Below are 23,918 nucleotides of genomic sequence, written 5' to 3' on the forward strand. Positions count from 1 at the left end.
TGGCATGACCTTAGGGAGTAAAACACCTTCATAGTTGAGTGGAGCTATTAAGCTTTTCTCTCTACTGATCACTCCCTGGAGGCATGCCTTTTGCCAGCCTGTCTCAAGTCCTCCACCATCATCCCTGTGCCCAAAAAGCCAAGGCCAACAGGACTTAATGACTACAGACCCGTTGCCCTGATCTCTGTAGTAATGAAGTCTTTTGAGTGCCTGGTGCTGGCACACCTCAAATCCATCACGGATCCTCTCCTAGACCCCCTGCAGTTTGCCTACAGAGCCAACATATCTGTAGAAGACGCAGTAAACATGGCACTCCAGTTCATCCTCCAGCACCTGGACACACTGGAATCCTACGCCAGGATCCTGTTTGCCAGCTCTGAATCCTACGCCAAGCTCTGCTTTCAACACCATCATCCCGGCTCTGCTACAGGACAAGCTCTCCCAGCTGAACGTGCCTGACTCCAACTGCAGGTGGATCACGGACTTCCCCTCCTACATGGAGCAGTGCGTCAAGCTGGGAACAAACGTCTCTGACTCCTAGGTCATCAGCACTGGATCTCCTCAGGGCTGCGTCCTTTCCCCTCTGCTGTTCTCCCTGTACACCAATAGCTGCACCTCCAATCATCAGTTCGTCAAACTCCTGAAGTTTGCGGACGACACCACCCTCATTGGGCTGATCTCTGACGAGGATGAGTCTAATTACAGGTGGGAAGCTGACAACCTGGTGACCTGGTGCAGCCAGAACAACCTAGAGCTCAATGCTCTCAAGACAGTGGATATGGTTGTGGACTTCAGGAAGAATACAGCTCCACTCCCCCCTATCACCCTGTGCGACTCCCCAGTCAACACTGTGGAGTCCTTCTGCTTTCTGGGCAATATCCTCTCCCAGGACCTCAAGTGGGAACTGAACATCAGCTCCCTCACCAAGAAAGCACAACAGAGGATGTGCTTCTTACGGCAGATGAAGAAATTCATCATGCCAAAGACAATGATGGTGCACTTCCACTCAGCCATCATTGAGTCCATCCTTACCTCCTCCATCACCATCTGGTACGCTGCTGCCACTGGCAATGCCAAGGACAAGAGCAGACAACAGCGTATCATCCGTGCTGCTGAGAAGGTGATCGGCTGCAATCTGCCTACCCTCGAGGACCTGCACACCTTGAGGACCCTGAGGCGAGCAAGGAAGATTGTGGGCGACTCCTCCCACCCTGGACACTCTGTTCCGGCCACTCTGTTCCGGCAGAAGGTTGCGGACCAAAACCTCACGCCATAACAACAGTTTCTTTCCATCCGCTGCTGGCTTCTTCAACAAGGCCAAGGACTCACACTGACATAACACTTATAACACTTTATCTATTTCCATCCCTAAGTCTATCCACCACCGTATTTGCACATGTCATATTGCACAATGCTGCCCTATTTCATCTATTTTTTATCCTACATATTGTTTACTTCTTTAGCATTGGACTTTTTCTTTATACATTCTACTTTTAAAAATTAAGATCCGTATATGTTTATTGTATGCAACTTCCTGCCACAGTAAATTCTGTGTTTGAGTGAAATTCTGATTCTGAAGATGACAAAATCATCTGTTCATTTCAGGATTAATTCACTATATTGTGATATTCAGGATGGATCATCAGGATGTAATGAACTTCTACTTACCATGGAAAGACCATTGAACTGGACATCTTGGACTAATTAAGGCATTTTAGCTATAGCGATCTATGACTGTTAGATAAAGACATTTTGTACATTCAGTCATTGACACAGATGTCATTGTTTTGCTTCTCATCATTGTTTCCAAATTCGCTTGTTCCCTCAGTGGACTTGATCAGGGGTTCTCTGCAATAACAATATTCAGTATGTAAGTAAAATGTCAAAGTCTTGCTGAGGTACAAATATGTTTTTTTGTTTAACAGAAAAGCAACAGATAAATTCAATCAACAGGTGTTCTTCAAAATGGAGTAAATTACAGATTTCATGTGTCAGGCTCAATCTATCCAAAAACTTTCACCAGCCACAGGGCCTCAAATACGTATCTATGGCCTTCGGAGCCAGGCTCAGATCAGCTCATAGATGTGTGTTGTCTGTAATTAAGAGTTTGTCTTACTTTGTGTTAGGGCAACAAATGGCAAAACATTTTGTTGCCCAACACCTGTTGACACCTGTTATCCATGAATTCCTTTTGATCATCATCCTCTGATTTTAGTGCCACAGAGAGACTTTGAAATTACTCTGATCTATTTAACATGCTGAAGATGAGATGAACTGTCTTTTTGTTATGAAAGTAATAATTGTGCATGAAATGAGATAAATAGCAATTAATGATATGATTTAGGATCCTAATAAGGGATCCTGAGAGAGTCAGATGGCTGAGCGGTGAGGGAGTCGGGCTAGTAATCAGAAGGTTGCCGGATCGATTCCCTGCCGTGCCAAATGACGTTGTGTCCTTGGGCAAGGCACTTCACCCTACTTGCCTCGGGGGGAATGTCCCTGTACTTACTGTAAGTCGCTCTGGATAAGAGCGTCTGCTAAATGTAATGTATGACATGACATGTCCCACAGATTATGAATAACATAAACAAATGGTTAAAACATACATTTCTCCCACGGGCCCTAAGTCTGACATTATGTACTAAAGTATTCCATCAGCATTTTACATCATATTTCGGTATTGTTACCATGTTGACTTTGATTACATAACCTAATTGGGCATTGCCAAAGCTACCAGACAACGTTGTTGCTTTTCCACTTCAAATGTGTCACACTTTCCAGGGTTTACAACACGGCTGGATGAATGGAAAGTCAACCATGTGACCTGCAGCTGTCAGCACTGAGTCTGTGAATACCACAAATGCATCCTCAACCCACATCCATGCCACCTGTTTTCCATTTTAGTAAAATCACTTGCATATCCTTGTTTTCTTTATCTGTGTCACCCTATATGACATCCATTGATAGATTCACAATTCATTTGCAACTATTTAACATTGTAATTATATGAATACTTATACAAGTCTCATGGCAACCTCATCCACAAAATGTAAAAGAACTATTATCATTGTAGTGTACTTTCTAGTCTGGAAATGTTTTGAGTTGAATAGAATTACTCATTCTTGCTTAAGATAACGTGTGCATGCATTGTTGGCACTTATTGCATCTTTAATACTATATACACCTTAAGTAACAGTGTATTTGCTTAACCAATTTGAGAGAGTTAAACAATTTGTTGTATTCGTGATGGTTTTTAAGTATCTCAAAATAAATGCTTATTGATGTCCGATAATGATTTAAGAATGCTTGTAAAAATTGCAAAGATTACGTTTTTAAATGGCAGATCAAGACATGATAGTCTCCCCCTCAATGAACATTTGCTTAACAGCACTCGTTTCACATTCACACATTCACCAGTTTCAATTCATGTCAGAGAGAAGATTATGAGTGGAGAACTCTTCTCATAATGTATATAACTCATAACTCTTCTCATAATACTCTTACTCATAATGTGCTGAGAGTAAACAGACTCTCACACAACAGTTGCATTCCCTGTGACGTTCTAATGGAATTCGAAATGAAATTCTACACTGCATTTATAAATACTGTAACAGCAGTTTGATAAGAATGAAGCATAATGCCACTTGGTGCATCATTTCGGCAATAAAGCATGAAGCACATTTTAACACCTTTGGAAGGCCTGCCTGACTTAATTCTTAACAATGTATTTCAGTACACTTGAAGACATTACAGTTTACCTTTGATTTTCTCTGTTACCATCACATTGTGCATTTTAAACTGTGTTTTCAAAGCAGTGATGACCACACCTCAACATTGTCAAGTCTCAACAAGGAAGTAGGCCAGCTAAACTAACTGTTTGGTAGTCATTGGGATTTCAGTGAAAGGGCCACCATGGTCTGGTTGAGAAAGAGACAGCAGTTGGCCAACTAGTGTTTGCATTATGCATTTTAATATGAATGTGTTCCTACAGTACAAATGTTCTTGAATGTCTTAAAGTATGGGTCAACATTGTTGATAGTTTGTGTCTTTACATTCCTAGTATGCACTAAAACACCAAACAGCCCACATAATTATAAGGTGTACAAATGTATAAGGTGATAACATGTTTGCTGATCAAAATAAGTATCTCTGTACATCTTAAAAATGGTGTAAACTTTGAACTTTAATGAAAAGAATGGAGACAGTGTCCGAGAAAGATCTACTCTCTCAACAAACAGCACAGTTCTTTTATTTCTATAAAGATTGGAAGAAGTGGGTAAGTGGAATGGAACAACATGAGGTGAGGGGGTGTCATGCATTATTATTTCCACAGGATGCGGTCTCAGCAGAGATGTACGAGGGATGGGCTGATGCTGGTTGCCGACGTCACAGGCGTCTGCGGTTGTTTCCACGTCAACCCGTTCCTGAGACAGGATGTCTGTGTGTACGCATGTCTGAACAAGCGAGCGTGTGTGACTTTGCATGTGTGAGCACGTGTATGTGGGTGCTTTGCAAGGAAACAAGGACAAGCATGCTCTGCACTGTGTCGAGTGGAGGAGTAGCATCAGCTGTGGTTATCTGCAAATATGGTCAACAAGAAGTCTGCGTGTAAAAAAGTATTTCACACCTTCAGTTATAGGCTGTCTATTGCTAATATAGTAATTATTTTATTATAATCAAACATACATGATTGCGTAGAGGCAGTGACAACCAGTGATAAAAGCCATAATTATGACTTCCACCACAATACAGTATATGCTTGAAGAGGTGTCAGGTGGCTGAGCGGTTAGGGAATCAGGCTAGTAATCTGAAGGTCGCCAGTTCGATTCCCGGCCACACCAAATGAAGTTGTATCCTTGGGCAAGACACTTCACCCTACTTGCCTCGGGGGAATGTCCCTGTACTTACTGTAAGTCGCTCTGGATAAAAGCGTCTGCTAAATGACTAAATGTAAATTGTTATTTCAGACAACGGATGATTGTGTCATGTTTGGCTATACGTTATCTACGCCTAACCCAAAGAGATTTACTTTGAAATTGACCTTTTACTAAATTTGAGTAGTTAATACATTGTTGATAGTTTGAGTGTCTGATGAAACTTTCAAAATAAAGAATTAACTCAAATAGTACTTTGTATACAAACAACATCATTATAGCAATGTCACTTGAATTCCATTGAACATAAAATGTATCAAATGTATCTTTGTGACATTTCATGTATTCGTTCAATTCATGTGAAAAAATGATTTGCATAAATGGTATCATATACTCTTATTCATAAGGGGGACTGAGGGACAATTGTTGCCACTTACATTACCTGAGCTAAGCCTTGATGTGTGTGATAAGCCTTTGAATCCCACTGCAACCAAGATGTCTCTGTATGAATTGATGTCAACAGCACCACTGCTAAACTTGATATTGTACATAATCAAGAGGGGCTGTATAGTACAGTTGTGCCAATTAATAAAACAAATGGAAATAAATCTAACATAGAGCGATACTGCTCACTTTCCACTGGCAGGGTAGTATCATGTACCAATTCAGAAAGTGACCGATAGAACATAGAATCTGGTCCTTGTTTCAGCAATAGGCTACATCTTTGAGTACACTATTGCAATTGGCTTTTTTTCTGTACAAATTAGTTTCATGTAAAAAATAGAAGTAAATAACATGAAACGAATGAACACAGAAAGTAGCTCAAACCTATGGTACACCACCTCCCTCTACTGGAGACTATGTGTGCACTTACCATCATTTTTTTATAAATAACATTTTACCAATGCTTACATTGGAACACTAGATGGAACTATATGATTACTTATCGGATGTAGATGAACCAAGTCAGTGCACAGACACTGTTGACTCAGAGACGGTTATGGCTGCAGCCTGCAGCCTCCCGTCCCATGCCCTCCCGTCCCATGCCCTCCCGTCCCATGCCCTCCCGTCTCATGCCCTCCCGTCTCATGCCCTCCCGTCTCATGCCCTCCCGTCTCATGCCCTCCCGTCTCATATCCTCCCGTCACATATCCTCCCGTCTCATGCCCAAGCTGTCCAACAGTAAATTCAGAGGGTCAAATGACTAATTACGGATGGAGTTAAAGGGAAGTTCGTGAGCACGTTTGTCGCAATAAATTGAAAAACTTGAAATAGATTTTTTTTGTTTTATCCATATAGTTTGCTGATTTCTGGATGTTATTGTTCTGTCCCAGATGTTAATGTATATTTGATGAAACCTGCGATGACCTTCATTTAAAACTGCATCAGCGTTTTATGTTGACATTTGTTAGCGAATATTACCTGTTACCTAGATACATTTATGGTTGCAGACTTTGATGGTTTCTTTTTGTGATTTTCCTTAAGGTGCACATCAGTGTCTTTAAAAAAAAGAACACACCGCAGGTGACAAAATGCACGGTGTGCTGTACCGACCATCATGGTCCCCCAACCGTCGTGGTTGTGCCTAACATAACCTTGACCTCTGCTACAACTCCTGGCCTTAAACTAATCCTAACCTCAACCGTCATTGTGACGCCTAAACTCAACCGGGCCTCTCAGGCTGAAGCCGTAGAATGGATTATTAGTTTGTAGTCAAGCTAAAAAAAAACACGTACACCAAAGTAGGAAGGAGAAATAGCGGACCAGACAAGCTTTTATTAAAAAAAAGTAGAAGCATGAGACGGGATGGCATGAGGCGGGAGGCTGCAGGCTGCAGCCATACACTGTTGGAGACTCTTATCCAGAGCGACTTACAGTAAGTACAGGGACATTCCCCCGAGGCATGTAGGGTGAAGTGCCTTGCTCAAGGACACAACGTCATTTTACATGGCCGGAAATCGAACCGGCAACCTTCTGATTAATCTCCTGATTCCCTAACCCCTCAGCCATCTGACCTCCCTACTTGTGAACAATGAGCAGCAAGATGTTCAGTTGGTTATTGAAATGTTTTTTTATTATTTGTAAACACACAATAGTAAACAAGGACGTACAATAGTAAACAAGGATCCTGTGTGCCAATTTTTTAGAAGATTGTGACCTGTGAAAATGTTGAAGCTTTTCTTTTCACCTGGGGTAACAATGGGGTGGCAGAGATGGTGTGACCTGATGGTACCATCAATTATTGTAAAGTTGTAGTTTGAATAATGCCAATAATAATATTCCTGTCATATTATTGTCATGCCCTTCACCTTGTTTCCGTCTTTCTCCATTTGTTTTACTGTGTGTGCTTGTGGTGGGTGTGGCTCCGCTCTCTAGCCCTGATGACATCACTCCACATTCCCCCGGTCTCTAACCCTGTCTCCCATCAGCTCATCAGACCCGCCTGGTTTTCCTGTAATTCATCGCAGAGATTGCTGTTTCTACACTTTCAGTTGCACTAGTTCAAACTCAGAGTATTACAAGTGTTTTTGTTTCGCTAACTTTTGTCTGTCCTGTGTCAGTAGGTGAGCAGGGTGATCCTGGAGACACAGGCCAGACAAAAGTAACACTTGTAATGGGAGACAACACTTGCATCTGCCTTACCCATCCTGGCTGTGTCTGCCTGGAAATTGCCCTGCCAACCTCACTTTAGATCTGCCAATGGAAAGTCAAATTTTTGGGGAAATTGTGTGCTTACGGCCACTGCAACTGGAGCAGTTTATTTAAATACATAACCAGCAAACCTATTAAAACTCAAATCAAATGTCTTCTTATGTTCCTGAGCGCAATAAAAGGTAGAAGACACATTGGGAGAACACAAATAGAAACATTTGAATCATAAATTGTATTTACTTATTCATTAATTATGTGGGTGGAGAGTAATATAAAAGTACAGAATAAGAATTGTGAAGTTCTTCAGTTGCTGTAGTTTTTGTACAGTGTGTCTGTGTTTCCTGTCACTGTGGGCCTCACAGCACAGTAGTATAGAGCAGAGTCTGTCACTTCAGCAGAGGAGATGATCAGATTCAGGCGGTCTTTCCCTCCGTTTAGGTTAGCAGATATTCGATTGTTGAGGTTGCTAGTTTTATTTGAGGACTCAAATCCTAAGACTGACACAAGGAATCCTGGTGGTTTTCCATGATCTTGTTGATACCAGTAGATTTCATCACTAGCTTTAACAGTTTTTGGGTAGCTGTAGGACAAAGTAACAGTGTTACCCTGTACACTGTTCACTTCATTCTTCACTGGAGTGAGGTCTTGACAGAATATGCCTGAAAAGACAATGTATTCACAAGTGAAAATACAGTGATTTATAAATGTTGGTCATATACCATCATTTAAGACTATAACAGTAACTCAGTACATCACCTACCTGAAAGTGTGTTGAGTAAAAACACACAGTACAATAACGTATTTTGGAAAAGAACGAGACACTGTATTTTGTATCTATAACACATTCTGAAATGATGTTATCAGAAGAGATACAGCATCACAGCTAGTAATGGAAACTCATGATGCTCTTCTTTATGTATCCCCACATAACCTGCATTGTACCTCCCCTGAACATAAGCCCATCCCCCGTGTTTCTATTGTGGATAATGGTAATGGCTGGTACAGCTACAAAAGAAACATGCTTTAGTCACTCTGACAAGTTCTAGTTAGGTTTTTGTACAATGTGTCTGTGTTTCCTGTCACTGTGGGCCTCACAGCACAGTAGTACAGAGCAGAGTCTGTCACTTCAGCAGAGGAGATGATCAGATTCAGGCGGTCTTTCTCTCCGTTCAGGTTAGCAGATATTCGATTGTTGAAGGTACTAGTTTTATTTGCAGAATCAAATCCATAAATGAACACAACATATTGTGGGGGTTTTCCAGTTTCTTGGCAATACCAGTAGAATTGATCTTGACCTGTAACAGTTTTGGAGTAGCTGTAGGACAGAGTAACGGTGTCACCCTCTAAACTCTTCACTTCCTTCTTGAGTGGAGTGAGTTCTTGACAAAAGATACCTGTGAAGATAAAGTTATTTTATCAGAGCATTTTTAATTGACCATCAATAAATGTTTTCAAATCTGGATATCACAACAATTTAAAGCTTTATCTACCTGAAATTGTAGCAAGGAACACCTCAAAATACAGAAATAACATTTTAAAATAAAGTTATTGTAGTATGTATTATGCTCTGGAAGTGCAGTCTTTGTAGAACAAAGAGGGAAACTGTACGACAGTATGTTATGCCCTGTCTTAAATGATGCTTTTCTTTAGCATGCATCCCCACATGACTTCAATAGTACCTCCCCTGAACATAAGACCCTACAGAATATTTCTATTGTAGATCATGGTAGAGGCTGGTACAACCACTGTAGAAGGATTGTTTCATGGTTCAGTTCCTGTGATTGGTCTAGTCAGGTTTTTGTACAGTGTGTCTGTATTTCCTGTCACTGTGGGCCTCACAGCACAGTAGTACAGAGCAGAGTCTGTCACTTCAGCAGAGGAGATGATCAGATCCAGGCGGTCTTTCCCTCCAGTCAGGTAACCAGATATTCGATTGTTGAGTTTGCTAGTTTTAATGGAGGACTCAAATCCTGAGATTAACAAGAGGAATTCAGGGTTCTTTCCAGAGTCTTGGCGATACCAGAAAAAATTATCTCCAGCTGTAGCAGTTTTGGAGAAGTTGTAGGACAATGTAACAGTGTCACCCTCTACACTGTTCACTTCAATCTCGACTGGAGTGAGGTCTTGACAAATGATACCTGTGAAGATAAAGTTATTTCATCAGAGCATTTTTAATTGACCATCAATAAATGTATTCAAGTCAATCCATCTTTGTATTCATATCTAGAAGTTTCACTGTTATTCAGTGTATTACCTACCTACATGTATATTGACTAACATTGCAAAGTACAGTAATATCATGTCAGTATAAATTGACACTGTAGAACACAGTAAAGTACACTCAGAAAAAATAGAAGAATGTGCTAGCACAGTATTTAATGCACACTGATAAATGATGCTCTTATTTTACTCATATATATACTGAATACCCACATATATGCACATATGCCTATTTTCTACAGCCTCTATAGTACCTCCCCTGAACAGAATCCCCCCCCCCCTCCTCTTAGTTTGTTGTAAATTATGGCGGTGGGTGGTACAACTACAGTAGAAGGATTGTTTCAGGCTTCAGTTCCTGTGATAGATCTAGGCAGGTTTTTGTGCAGTGTGCCTGGTGTTTCTGTCACTGTGGGCTTCACAGCACAGTAGTACAGAGCAGAGTCTGTCACTTCAGCAGAAGAGATGCTCAGATTCAAATGATTCTTCCCCTCATTCAGGTTAGCAGATAATCGATTGTTGAGAGGATCAGCTTTAAATACATCACCAATCACTGGTACATATAGGAGAAATTGTGGTGGTTTTCCAATGTCTTGGCGATACCAATAGAAATAATCTCCAGCTACTGCAGTTTTGGAGTAGTTGCAGGTCAAACTAACAGTGTCACCCTCTACACTGTTCACCTCCTTCTTCACTGGAGTGAGGTCTTGACAATACACGTCTGTAATGACAAAATACTTTTTATTTGTAAAATATGTAATTGTTAAAAAATGTTAATATATTTCCATATGCACAGGTCTGTCAGTACATCTGTAAACCACCCACCTGTAAGTATGCTGGCAACCAACACTGAGTACAACAGCAACATCATTTTAGATGAAAGAGGTACTGGACCGTATCAGACACTACTGCCTTTGAACATACCCTATTATTGTGTCTGTGTGTCTGTACTGTACATGACCATGTACATTCTAAACTGTAGGGTTCAGTCACCTCCAATACTAAGAATGATTTAAACCTGAAGAAAGTTAATATAAGTGCTGTAGGCTTCCTCATGTTGCCTTAAAAAATGACTGTGGGTGTGGTTTACAACTGTAGTTCATATTATGGTTAGAGGGAGGTTTTTGTACTGTGTTGTACTGTTTTACTGTCACTGTGGGCTTCAGAGCGCAGTAGAACAGAGCAGAGTCTGTCACTTGAGCAGAGGAGATTTGCAGATGCACATGTTTATCCTTTTTTTGAATGTAAGATGAGTGACGAGGAAATGGTGTCGGAGCATTGAATACAGTCCCATCTTCTGTGATGCTGAGGATGAATTCTGGTTTAGATTGTGGATACTGGCGATACCACTGTATATTGTAGATGTTCCCATCATATTTGCAGGTCAGATTGACAGTACTCCCCTCTACAATCTGTTTCTCTGTCACTTTGGGGTTTATTGTATCCCCAGAAACAGATTCTGCAAAGTGTAAAGCTGGTTTTAAATACATGCTTACATATTTACTCAATTGTATTGAGGAATTGCACTTAATATTTATTATTTCAAATATAATATTACATTTATAAGATATGGTTAGGACCCCCCCCAAAAAAGATGTAATTGACAACTCACCTAAAACAGCTAAAAAGACTAAAGTTAAGAGGTGCCTCATCTTGACAGAGGGATCAGCTGAAAGATTTGAGAAATGCGTTCCACCATCACAATAACATACACAGTACCCCTAACCAAAGCCCCTCCTCCTGACACTAAAGTGGATGTCAATGTATTGTATTTATGGGTGACTGTGGGATGAATCAAGGATTTCCCACCTACCTATGTTGATCTCAATTGGTAGATAAGCTATTACCTTACTACCTGTTCATATTATATATATTTTTGTAAGAGTTTCTACTGTAACTATTGCGCTGTGTACTAATGTTCCATATTCTGACCTTCTTAACTCAGAGAAAAACTACCACAGTGTCTGATGTCTTTATTCTTGGCAGGGTTTTCACAACTTTCTTTCTAATCAGCTGTCAGTCTAATACATCATCACACTGTAATGACTCTTGTTGTAAGGCAATGTTGAACACAATTTAAAATAATGGAATTATTCACACTAACCACATAATAGTATTTATATTGTTTATAATTCAATTTCAGTTTTTGTACAGTGTGTTTGGGTTTCCTGTCACTGTGGGCTGCAGGGCACAGTAGTACAGAGCAGAGTCTGTCACTTTAACGGAGGAGATTTTCAAATCCAAACTGTTCTTCTGGTCATTCAGTTCAACAAACAGTCGAGGGCTGGTCAATTCAGATGATGTTTTGAACCCTCCTTCATTGACCAGAAGCAGGTATTGTGGTATTGATCTGGGACGTTGTTGATACCACAGTAAAGTATCAGAACCCACAGAGCCACTGTAATTGCAAGAAAGAGTCGCAGTTTCTCCCTCAAAAACATGTTGTTGAGAAGTAGTGGATGTTATCCCTTGCTGTAAACTGTGTCCTAGAATGGAAAGTTTAACCGTTCTAAAATTATTGTTTTTTTAATGAATAAAATGAATTCATAAATGTGTCAAATATAAATGCGTTATGTGCATGGATTATATAATAATGGTTAAAATAACGAACAATCATGAACTTACCAGTGAAAGAAAAAATTAAAAGAGCACAAAAAAACATCATAATCTTTAGAGGGACTAACAACAATGAAACAATTCAACCCCGAGTATGAGAATTTAACTTCCAAAAAGATCTACACTACTGTGTACGTACAGGAGGAAGCTGTTTCTGATGTTAGATTGCCTCCTCCTGGCACTACAGTAGAGTACTGATCGGTGAGAAGTTGGTTGCAGCATTAAGCTGTACTGTTACTTCAAGATATTTAAAGACATGAAAAATACCTACATTTTATGACACGTGTTTAGAAACACATTCACAGCTGATCTCATCTTTGCTTCGAGGCTTGTCTTTTTATTAAACTTGAGCATAATCTTTCTCTTTGGATTACATAATACAGTGAATGCCCAGCATGTAAAAATAGGTTTTATATGAAAGGACAGTGTTTCTACAGCAGAAAGTACAAACCTTGAAGGCTTACAAAGTATTGTTTATTATCATATAAGAGTCAACCTTCTTATAAATGCACATTCAGGTAGTATACAAAGCAGTGACATTGTTGGGATTAAATATCCTGTAAAGTGGAATTGAAAAGGAGTTTTAAGTTAATCACACCACAGAAGAATGTGTTTTTAACTACCCATCCAAATCTGAATAAAAAAAACATAGACAAGTATGTTAAATTAGGCTTTAAAATCTTGAAAAAATCATCAGTATTCTCTGCTTGAGGCTGGGGAGGGTGTGTCGCCTGAAGGAGCTGAATCTCCGCCCCCTTGAATTTATTGAATTTAGCAACAACAGCAACACTAGCTGAATCAATTGCAGATATCAGAACAGACCGACGTGCAGTCTCTGAGTTTTTTATGTATTAATTACTTTGTCTTTGCATCATACCAGTTGAGTAACAGAATGCAACCGTCTGTGATCTGACGTAGATAGGTCGCTGTGACGTAGATCGGTCGGGTTTTGGCTCCGCCTATACAAAACCTAAGATGAAAACGGAACTGAAACTGTTCAGCGGTCTAACTCCACATTTCAGTGCGACAGTTTCAAAGCTTTGCACATGCTTCCAGGAACTCATTTCACACGTAAATTATGTACTGAGAAGCAAATCATGGAATTTGCTTTACAGGATCTTTAGAAGAACCAGCATTACTTGTGGAGCCCAATCTTAAAATGCACTATAGGAATTGCTATTGTCCTGGCAGCAAATGCAGTTGTTTTATAGTGACAATTACAATGGTTTGATAGTTACCACACATGGAGAATGATAATGGAGGGTACAACTACAGTAAAAGGATTGATAAGTGCTTCAGTTGCTGTAGTTTTTGTACAGTGTGTCTGTGTTTCCTGTCACTGTGGGCCTCACAGCACAGTAGTACAGAGCAGAGTCTGTCACTTCAGCAGAGGAGATGATCAGATTCAGGCGGTCTTTCTCTCCGTTCAGGTTAGCAGATATTCGATTGTTGAGGTTGCTAGTTTTATTTGAGGACTCAAATCCTAAGACTGACACAAGGAATCCTGGTGGTTTTCCATGATCTTGTCGATACCAGTAGAATTCATCTGTAGCTGTAACAGTTTTTGAGTAGCTGTAGGACAAAGTAACAGTGTCACCCTGTGCACTGTTCACTTCATTCTTCACTGGAGTGAGGTCTTGACAGAATATGCCTGAAAAGACAATGTGCTCACAAGTGAAAATACAATACGTTATAAATGTTGGTCATATACCATTTAATTCAAGACTATAACAGTAACTCAGTACATCACCTACCTGAAAGTACGTTTAATAAAAACACACAGTACAATAACATCTTTTGGAAAAGAAAGAGAAACTGTAGCTTGTAGCTGTAATACAATTAAAAATGATGTCGTTATGAGAAGAGACAGTATCACAGCTAGTAGTGGAAACTCATAATACTTTTCTTTATGTATCCCCACATAACCTGCATTGTACCTCCCCTGAACATAAGCCCATCCCCTGTGTTTCTGTTGTGGATAATGGTAATGGCTGGTACAGCTACAAAAGAAATGTGTTTATGCTTCAGTCACTCTGACACCTTCTAGTCAGGTTTTTGTACTATGTGTCTGTGTTTCCTGACACTGTGGGCCTCACAGCACAGTAGTACAGAGCAGAGTCTGTCACTTCAGCAGAAGAGATGATCAGATCCAGGCGGTTTTTCCCTCCGTTCAGGTTAGCAGATATTCGATTGTTGAGTTTGCTAGTTTTAATGGAGGACTCAAATCCTGAGATTAACAAGAGGAATTCAGGGTTCTTTCCAGAGTCTTGGCGATACCAGAAAAAATAATCTCCAGCTGTAGCAGTTTTGGAGAAGTTGTAGGACAATGTAACAGTGTCACCATCTACACTGTTCACTTTAATCTTGACTGGAGTGAGATCTTGACAAATGATACCTGTGAAGATAAAGTTATTTCATCAGAGCATTTTTAATTGACCATCAATAAATGTATTCAAATCTATCCATCCATCTTTGTATTCGTATTTAAATGTTTCACTGTTATTCAGTGTATTACCTACCTACATGTATGTTGAGTAACATTGCAAAGTACAGTAGTATCATGTCAGTATAAATTGACACTGTAGAACCTGACACAGTAAAGTACACTCTTAGAAAAAATAGAAGAACGCGCTAGCACAGTATTTAATGCACACTGATAAATTATGCTCTTCATTTACTCATATATATACTGAATACCCGCATATATGTACATAAGCCTATTTTCTATAGCCTGTATAATACCTCCCCTGAACAGAATACCCCCCTCCTCCTCTTAGTTTGTTGTAGATTATGGCGGAGGGTGGTACAACTACAGTAGAAGGATTGTTTCAGGCTTCAGTTCCTGTGATAGATCTAGGCAGGTTTTTGTGCAGTGTGCCTGGTGTTTCTGTCACTGTGGGCCTCAGAGCACAGTAGTAGAGAGCAGAGTCTGTCACTTCAGCAGAAGAGATGCTTAGATTCAAGTGATTTTTCCCCTCATTCAGGTTAGCAGATGATCGATTGTTGAGAGGATCAGTTTTAAATACATCACCAATCACTGGTATATATAGGAGAAATTGTGGTGGTTTTCCAATGTCTTGGCGATACCAATAGAAATAATCTCCAGCTACTGCAGTTTTGGAGTAGTTACAGGTCAAACTAACAGTGTCACCCTCTACACTGTTCACCTCCTTCTTCACTGGAGTGAGGTCTTGACAATACACATCTGTAATGACAAAATACCTTTTATTTGTAAAATATGTAATTGTTTAAAATTGTTTACATATTTCCATATGCACAGGTCTGTCAGTAAGTCTGTAAACCACCTACCTGTAAGTATGCTGGCAACCAACACTGAGTACAACAGCAACATCATCTCAGATGAAAGAGGTACTGGACTGTATCAGACACTACTGCCTTTGAACATACCCTATTATTGTGTCTGTGTGTCTGTACTGTACATGACCATGTACATTCTAAACTGTAGGGTTCAGTCACCTCCAATACTAAGAATGATTTAAACCCGAAGAAAGTTAATATAAGTGCTGTAGGCTTCCCTCTCCTCATGTTGCCTTTGGAAATGACTGTGGGTGTGGTTTACAACTGTAGTTTATATTATGGTTAGAAGGAGGTTTTTGTACTGTGTGGTACTGTTTTACTGTCACTGTGGGCCTCAGAGCGCAGTAGAACAGAGCAGAGTCTGTCACTTGAGCAGAGGAGATTTGCAGATGCACATGTTTATCCTTTTTTTGAATGTAAGATGAGTGACGAGGAAATGGTGTCGGAGCATTGAATACAGTCCCATCTTCTGTGATGTAGAGGATGAATTCTGGTTTAGATTGTGGATACTGGCGATACCACTGTATATTATAGATGTTCCCATCATATTTGCAGGTCAGATTGACAGTACTCCCCTCTACAATCTGTTCCTCTGTCACTTTGGGGTTTATTGTATCCCCAGACACAGATTCTGCAAAGTGTAAAGCTGGTTTTAAATACATGCTTACATATTTACTCAATTGTATTGAGGAATTGCACTTAATATTTATTATTTCAAATATAATATTACATTTATAAGATATGGTTAGGACCCCCCCCAAAAAGATGTAATTGACAACTCACCTAAAACAGCTAAAAAGACTAAAGTTAAGAGGTGCCTCATCTTGACAGAGGGATCAGCTGAAAGATTTGAGAAATGCGTTCCACCATCACAATAACATACCCAGTACCCCTAACCAAAGCCCCTCCTCCTGACACTAAAGTGGATGTCAATGTATTGTATTTATGGGTGACTGTGGGATGAATCAAGGATTTCCCACTTACCTATGTTGATCTTAATCGGTAGATAAGCTATTACCTTACTACCTGTTCATGTTATATATTTCTTTGTATGAGCTTCTACTGTAACTATTGTTCAGTCTACTAATGTTCCATATTCTGACCTTCATGCCTCAGAGAAAAACTACCACAGTGTCTGATGTGGTCATTATTCTTGGCAGGATTTTCACAACTTTCTTTCCAATCAGCTGTCAGTCTGATACATCATCACATTGCCTGACTGATTGTCCTTCATTGACCAGAATCAGGTATTGTGGTATTGATCTGCAATGCTGTTGATACCACAGTAAAGTATCAGAACCCACAGAGCCACTGTAATTGCAAGAAAGAGTAGCTGTTTCTCCCTCAAAAACAAGTTGTTCAGAAGTAGTAGATTTTCTTAACTTGCGAAGTTTAACCATTTTATTATTATTGTTGATGAATTAATTAATTTGTCAAATATAAATACTTTATAGGTATGGATTATATAATAATGGATACAATAACAAACAATTATAAACTAACCAGTGAAAGAAAAAATTCAAAGAGCACAAAAAACATCATCCTTAGAGGGACTGACAACAATGAAACAATTCAACCTCAAACATGAGTATTAGACTCTAACTTCCACAAAGATCCACACTACTGTCTATGTACAGGAGGAAGTTGTTTCTGATGTTAGATTGCCTCCTCCTGGCACTAAAGTAGAGTACTGATCAGTGAGAAGCTGGTTGCAGCGCTGAGCTTTACTGTTACTTCCAGATTTTTAAAGACATGAAAAATACCTACATTTTATTACACGTCCTTAGAAACACATTTGTTCCCGGGCAACTAGTACTTCAGCAGCTCAAGGTTTGCAGTTATGCTCTGTTACAATGTGTGCCTTTTGCTCTACGTGTGTGAAACCACCTCCAAGTTGTCTTTTGTTTTTTACTTATTTTGTTTGGCGGGGCCTACTCCTTTCTTTTTATTTCTTTGCCGTGAGAGTGCCCTCTTTTGGGGGGATTACTTATGATCATTTGATCTTGGTTATTTTGTAGCAGGCATAGTAGCAACATCGCACCCTTGGTGCAGCACTTTGTATTAGTGGCTCGTGTGAGCACCTTATAGGATTGTGCCGTATTTTAAATAAAGTGCATTCTTTTCATACGCCGCCGCCTCCCCCCTCGTTCATTTAATTGAATAACCCATAGTGAGGAATACGTCCCAGGTACCACTGATTCTTAGTCAAGATTCAGTCTGTTGGAGGTTACACAATTTATTGTTTATTATCATGTAAGAGTCAACCCTCTTATAAATGCACATTCAGATTGTATACTTGGCAGTGCCATTGTTGGGATTAAAGGAACCAACTGTACTTGTGGAGCTCAATCTTAAAATGCACTATAGGAATTTCTAGTGTCCTGACGGAAAATGCAGTTGTTTTATAGTAACAATTAGAATGGTTTAATAGTTACCACACATGGAGAATGATGATGGAGGGTACAACTATGGTATGAGGATTGATAAGTGCTTCAGTTCCTGTAGTTTTTGTGCAGTGTGTCTGTGTTTCCTGTCACTGTGGGCCTCACAGCACAGTAGTATAGAGCAGAGTCTGTCACTTCAGTAGAAGAGATGATCAGATTCAGGCGGTTCTCTCTGTTCAGGTTAGCAGATATTCGATTGTTGAGGTTGCTAGTTGTATTTGAGGACTCAAATCCTAAGACTGACACAAGGAATCTAGGTGGTTTTACATGATCTCGTCGATACCAGTAGAATTCATCTCCAGCTGCAGCAGTTTTGGAGTAGCTGTAGGACAATGTAACAGTGTCACTCTCTAAACTCTTCACTTCATTCTTCACTGGAGTGAGGTCTTGACTGATGATACCTATAAAGACAAAGTACTTACATGTGAAGATACAATACATTATTAATGATGATCATCCAACATTTCATTCAAGCCAACATACAGTATACAACCACAATTCAGTCAATCTCCTACCTGAAAGTCTGGTAAGTAAAAATATGAAGTACAGTAACATGTTTTGGAAAAGACACTGTATCTTGGAGCTGTAACACACTCAAAAAATATGTTGTTTTCAGAAGAAAAGACAGTATGACACCTTGTAATACAAACTCAATGTATCTCCACTTAACTTATGTAGTGGCCTCCCTCTGAACATAAGCCCCTCCTTTGTGTTTTGTTTTTTGACACCTTCAAGTCAAGTTTTTGTACAGTGTGTCTGTGTTTCCTGTCACTGTGGGCCCCACAGCACAGTAGTACAGAGCAGCGTCTGTCACTTCAGCAGAGGAGATGATCAGATCCAAGAGTTCTGCATCTTTATCATGATTCAGAGTGATCCCCGTTTTTACTTCTCCATGCTGCATTATCAACAACTGAGGAGCTGATTTGGGGTATTGCCGATACCATTGAAGGCTGTCACCAACGGAGTATTTAACTTTGCAGGAAAGAGTAGTATGATCTCCTTCCAAAACCATTTTAGTGTCTGCTAATGATGTGATGATATCTTCACAGTTGACACCTAAAAAATACAGTCTTAATTTTCAGAATAAAATTGTTTTCTATTCAAATATATGTAAAATACATCATATGCCAAAACATATTGAAACAGATTACAGTTAATAAAACTATATGAAGAAAATGAGAATGATGATATGTACTGTAAATGTTAGAAAAAAAAGCATTAGTATGAAACTTCCAGTCACTTACTTTTGACAGTTGTTAAAATAATAATTATATTTAGTAACATTGTTCCTGTTGTTGTGGATGGCCAGACAATCTGACATTTGGAACCGACTGATCAACAGATCATTGTACTGTGTTTTACTACCCTAAAGTGTGGCTCCTCATTCTGAACTCTATAGTCTACTTCAAATGTATCTTCAAAAGTATGTAATCAGTACATTTTATTAGTATTTTCCTACTTAATCACAATTTAAGAAGGAAATCAGTGTACTTATATACTAACTGTCAGGTTTTTGCACAGTGTCTCTAGGTTTCCTGTCACTGTGGACCTCAGAGCACAGTAGTACACAGCAGAGTCTGTTACTTCAGCTGAAGAGATTATCAGATCAGTACGTTTAATGTCTTTCTTGTGATCAAGAGTAAATTTGTTCTTCATCTCCGTCTCCCTAAACTCCATCATCAGCAAATATGGAAATGATTCTGGATATTGGCGATACCACTGCAAAGTGTTGCCAGAAGAGTAGTTGCAGGAGAGAGGAACAGGTTTTCCTTCTGAAGCCAGAACAGAATCAGCGAATGGTGTAATTATTTCCTCAGAAGTTACTGCTGTAAAGCAAATGGATACAGATTTTTAACAAGACAGGCCTTAAAACGTCCAAATTGGCAGTTGTGTAGATATGTTGTAACAGTTGTGAAATGTAAGGTCTTTGGTTGAAAATGAAAACACACAGAGTTAAAGCTATTGCATCACTTACCTTTAAGGTTCGCCAACAGCAGAATTAAAGAAAGCAACATTTTGTCACAGAAATATTAAGATAGATGGGCAGCTGAATCTGTTCTTTTTCAATGTGCAAGATGCACTTCTGAATCAGGACCCCCAGTCAATATGGAAGGTTCCCCTGCAGGCAATATAAAGAGGCACCGCACCAACAAACGAATGAATGATGATCACACAGTGTGCCCAGGTAAACAGCACCCCCTGCAGATTGTTTCTAATCAGTGTTCATTTCTAAACAGAGTGAATATTGTGCATGTTGTCTGGGTTTCCTGTCACTGTTGGCTTCTAAGCACAGGTGTAGAGAGCAGATTCTGTCACTTAAACAGAAGAGAGCACCAGATCTAAGCGCTCTCTATCTTTGTGATTAAGAGTGATCCCTGTTTTCACTTTTCGATGCTGCATTATCAACAACTGAGGAGCTGATTTGGGGTATTGCTGATACCATAGATAGAAGGCTGTTCCCAGGGGAATATTTAACCTTGCAGGAGAGAATAGTACAGTCTCCTTCCAAAACGAGTGCTTCATAAAGAAATTATGTCATGATGGTTTTAAGTGTTGCTTTCTTTCCGGTCACTATGGTCTCCAAGGGAGAGAAATAAAGAGAAAAGTCTCTCAATTTAGCTGAGGAGATTTTCTTCTCCTCTAGTTTTATAGATGTGTGGATATGATGGAGCGACATTGATGATAAAAGTGTTATGGCCACAGCCGTGCACCCTTGTGTTTTTGGTTTTGCCCTGCCCTAGTGCTTCCCTGTGCTTCCCTGTGTCTGTCATTAGGTGTGTTCGACTTCATGCAGCCGCCGGCGTCGCCGGCAGCCGCTGCCTGCAGCCCGGCTGACTTAAAGCAGCCAATGGCACTCTCAGGCTGCCTTGAGGTCAAACACACCTCTTGTCTTCACCTGTGTCTGGTGAAGTGATTTCAGTTCTCGTCAGTCTTATCGTGTCCACCTGTGTCTTGTTTTGGTCTGTGTATTTAGGTTCCTGTTTCGTGTCCAGTTTTTGTCTTGTCCTTGCTCTTGCACTGTGAGTATTCTGTCTTTTTTCGAGTTCAAGAATAAACCCTTGTTTCACGCTCTGCCTGGCTATCTCTCCTGCATTTGGATCCTACCCCACCACTTACCATAACAAAAAGTCACTGGACTTCACAATGGGCACAATGTGTTGTGGCTTTAGTCCTGGGTATTGGCAATACCACTGCAGATTGTGAGCAGTGTCATTATATTTGCAGGAGACCATGGTGCTGGCGCCTTCATATAGTTGAACACATTGTTTGTTTGGCATTGTAGCCGGTTATGAAACCAAAGTAAAAATAACACATACTTTGAATACATTTTCTTTTTAGCCTCACTCATTACCAACTAAATGATGATGTATGTTAATCATATCATGACAGCTCCACCTGCAGACAATATAAAGATGCATCATCCTCATCTGCTTCTATGTTAACATTTGAGCTTTTACGAAATAATAAAAATCCTTTCCCTTTTGTTACTAGAGGGAATTGAATACTGTAGCATTCTCTATGCAGAAATATACTGCTAAAATGAACCGGAACCCAACCCAGTAATGTGTCAATCAGGAACAATCAGGGTCATTCCCAAACTATATTTAGGATGTGAACCTTGTAGTAGATTGCTCAGGAGCTCCCCCAAGGCAAATATTTCACACCTACACCATCTGATATGTTATGGTATCTGGAAGAGTGGCCTATTTGATTGAAGTCCAAGTCAATGCCATGTGTGATGTGGAAACACTCAGAGCAGACATTGGAGGAGCGTGGAGTGTCACACCACAACAAGCTGTTGAGTAACCTCTTAACCTATGTCTGGGAGCCAGCTTGCAGTGTGGGATCCTCCACATATTTTTGGCTCAGTTCCAGTAAATGTGTACTACAGTGAGTGTGCAGTGGACCATGGATTGTTGGCCACTATTATTAGAACCAACAGTGGAAGGAAAGGACCTTGGTAAAGGTCAAGAAGGGTAAACAGTCAAAACAATACAATCTATGGGAGTACATTTACATACAATATGTTATGAATTACATGATTCATGTTCATACAGACAGTGAAACAAGTACATAAGTCTTCACAATCGTACTTTCTCTAAGAATAGTGATAGATGAGTAATGCAGTTTAAAACTGCGCCTTAAACAACTTCAACAATGTACTGGATTACATAGCGCAGGTTAAAGTTTCACTTCAGTGAATGTCTTAACATCAACAGACAACAGCTGCTCCTCCGTTGTCAAGATTGATGCCACCCCTTCTTTCAATGTCATGGCTGAACAACACATCCTAAAGACAATGCTATACTTTACAAAAAAAGCTTGATACATTTCCTTCGAACAATAGTTTGAAGAGTGTCTATATGTATTTTTCTGCATCATTAACTTTATTTTTTATTCTTAATTCTATTTTTAATAGCTGGACCAGTCTTAAATAAAGTTAGAACCACACACAACATAGCTAAAAAAAGGTTCTTGACTCAATAGGCCATATAAGATGTTATTTAGACTGATACTGATTTAGCTTGAGTGGCAGCTTATTATTCATTTTACTGATAAAGGATCATAAAGTCCTTTGTGTCATAATCATCAGCTGTAGGTTATTTTGCATGTGCCTACTCATGTTGCGGTGTGAAGCACAGTCGTTTTACCTTATAAGTCCCCCTTTCCCCCACGTACCCCCCTCCATCCTCACAATTCTGACATTGGTGCTGAAGTGGATTTACCACTGAGATATTTGGCTTTGAATATAAACCCTTGAAGAGCCAATCCCTGCTTTGACCTTTGTTGGGTAAGTAAGGTTATTATTTGGTGGAGCCTTGCCATCACATGTGACATTTCCCATCCCAAATTAGACTTTTACTCAGAGGATCTTGTTTATAGCTCCAATCAAGTTACTGAATAAAATGCTGATGCATCAGGAAGGCAGACTGATATTAAACTGTCTATAACTACCTGTTTTCAACCAAACTGAGAAAAAGCTTGACTGTTGCTGTGCATTTTGGGGAAGCGTATTGATTTAGGTTGGTAACGTGCAAATCTATGGGTGTATGTGGAACCCTCTGTGACATTACTTGAAAAAGGGCTATACATATAAATTCTAATTCGATTTTGATTCACGACTCAACATAATAAACATCCTCCAACTACACCATTGAGACATCCTGCTTTATTGATTAAAAAACAAGGGAATATAAAAAAAAAGTTGAGACTGGAGGACTTGCATCATTATTTTCTTCATATTAATTGTACCATATTACCGTATTCACAACAGCTTTCACATCAGCTTCCTAGAGGCATACTTAAATGCTTAAGAAAATGAAACAAACCATTATTAGGAATATTAGCTGAGGTGGTTATTATGAGTACTAGCTCAAGGAGGAAAATGACATAATAGATACAATACATGATGTATGTTTAATGTCCCTAATGCCGATGTCATTTTACATACCAAGATGTTGTGCATATCAAGATTAAATGTTTACAATACATTTTCCCAAATGGGTTTGAGTATGATGACCTGATATTGAAATGAAATTAAGAAAATATTTGATGAAAATTGTCACTTTCTTATTACAGTGTTTTTAACAATTGTAATGTCAAATACAAGTCTAATTGTCAGTCAAAACAACAGCTTCAATTGGTTAAATAAACAAGAAAACATTTAAAATGATGTACCGAGAATTGTTATAGTATAAACAAACCTATCTATAAAAAGGTTCTCAAACAATTTAGAAGGAGATGGTGTAGGGGGAAAAAGAGCAAAGGAGGGGGTCTGAGCGAGACCCTAGATTCT

At 39.5% G+C, this 23,918-nt stretch overlaps 1 protein-coding gene and 4 gene segments (V, D, J or C); all 5 read right to left on the bottom strand.

The window, feature by feature from the left end:
• Window positions 1-6,944: 6,944 nt before the first annotated feature.
• On the bottom strand, window positions 6,945-9,287 carry LOC124472660. The segment is given in 3 exon segments: window positions 6,945-8,185; window positions 8,822-8,920; window positions 9,017-9,287. Coding segments are annotated over 3 exon segments (498 nt in total).
• Window positions 9,288-9,806, bottom strand: LOC124472319. The segment is given in 2 exon segments: window positions 9,288-9,664; window positions 9,785-9,806. Coding segments are annotated over 2 exon segments (399 nt in total).
• On the bottom strand, window positions 9,574-13,643 carry LOC124472320. Its single transcript, XM_047027095.1, has 4 exons — window positions 12,369-13,643; window positions 11,888-12,229; window positions 9,785-10,464; window positions 9,574-9,664 (listed from the first exon to the last, which is right to left on the bottom strand). Exons 1-3 carry the CDS (start codon window positions 12,406-12,408, stop codon window positions 10,088-10,090), a joined length of 759 nt encoding a protein of 252 aa, XP_046883051.1. The 5' UTR covers window positions 12,409-13,643; the 3' UTR covers window positions 9,574-9,664; window positions 9,785-10,087.
• Window positions 13,644-16,505: 2,862 nt separating this feature from the next.
• Window positions 16,506-23,884, bottom strand: LOC124472670. The segment is given in 3 exon segments: window positions 16,506-19,071; window positions 19,842-19,947; window positions 20,097-23,884. Coding segments are annotated over 3 exon segments (366 nt in total).
• LOC124472321 lies at window positions 18,170-18,562 on the bottom strand. The segment is given in 1 exon segment: window positions 18,170-18,562. A coding segment is annotated over 1 exon segment (393 nt).
• Window positions 23,885-23,918: the final 34 nt, after the last annotated feature.

This window comes from Hypomesus transpacificus, chromosome 10, assembly GCF_021917145.1.
Source record: "Hypomesus transpacificus isolate Combined female chromosome 10, fHypTra1, whole genome shotgun sequence".
NCBI lineage: Eukaryota > Metazoa > Chordata > Actinopteri > Osmeriformes > Osmeridae > Hypomesus > Hypomesus transpacificus.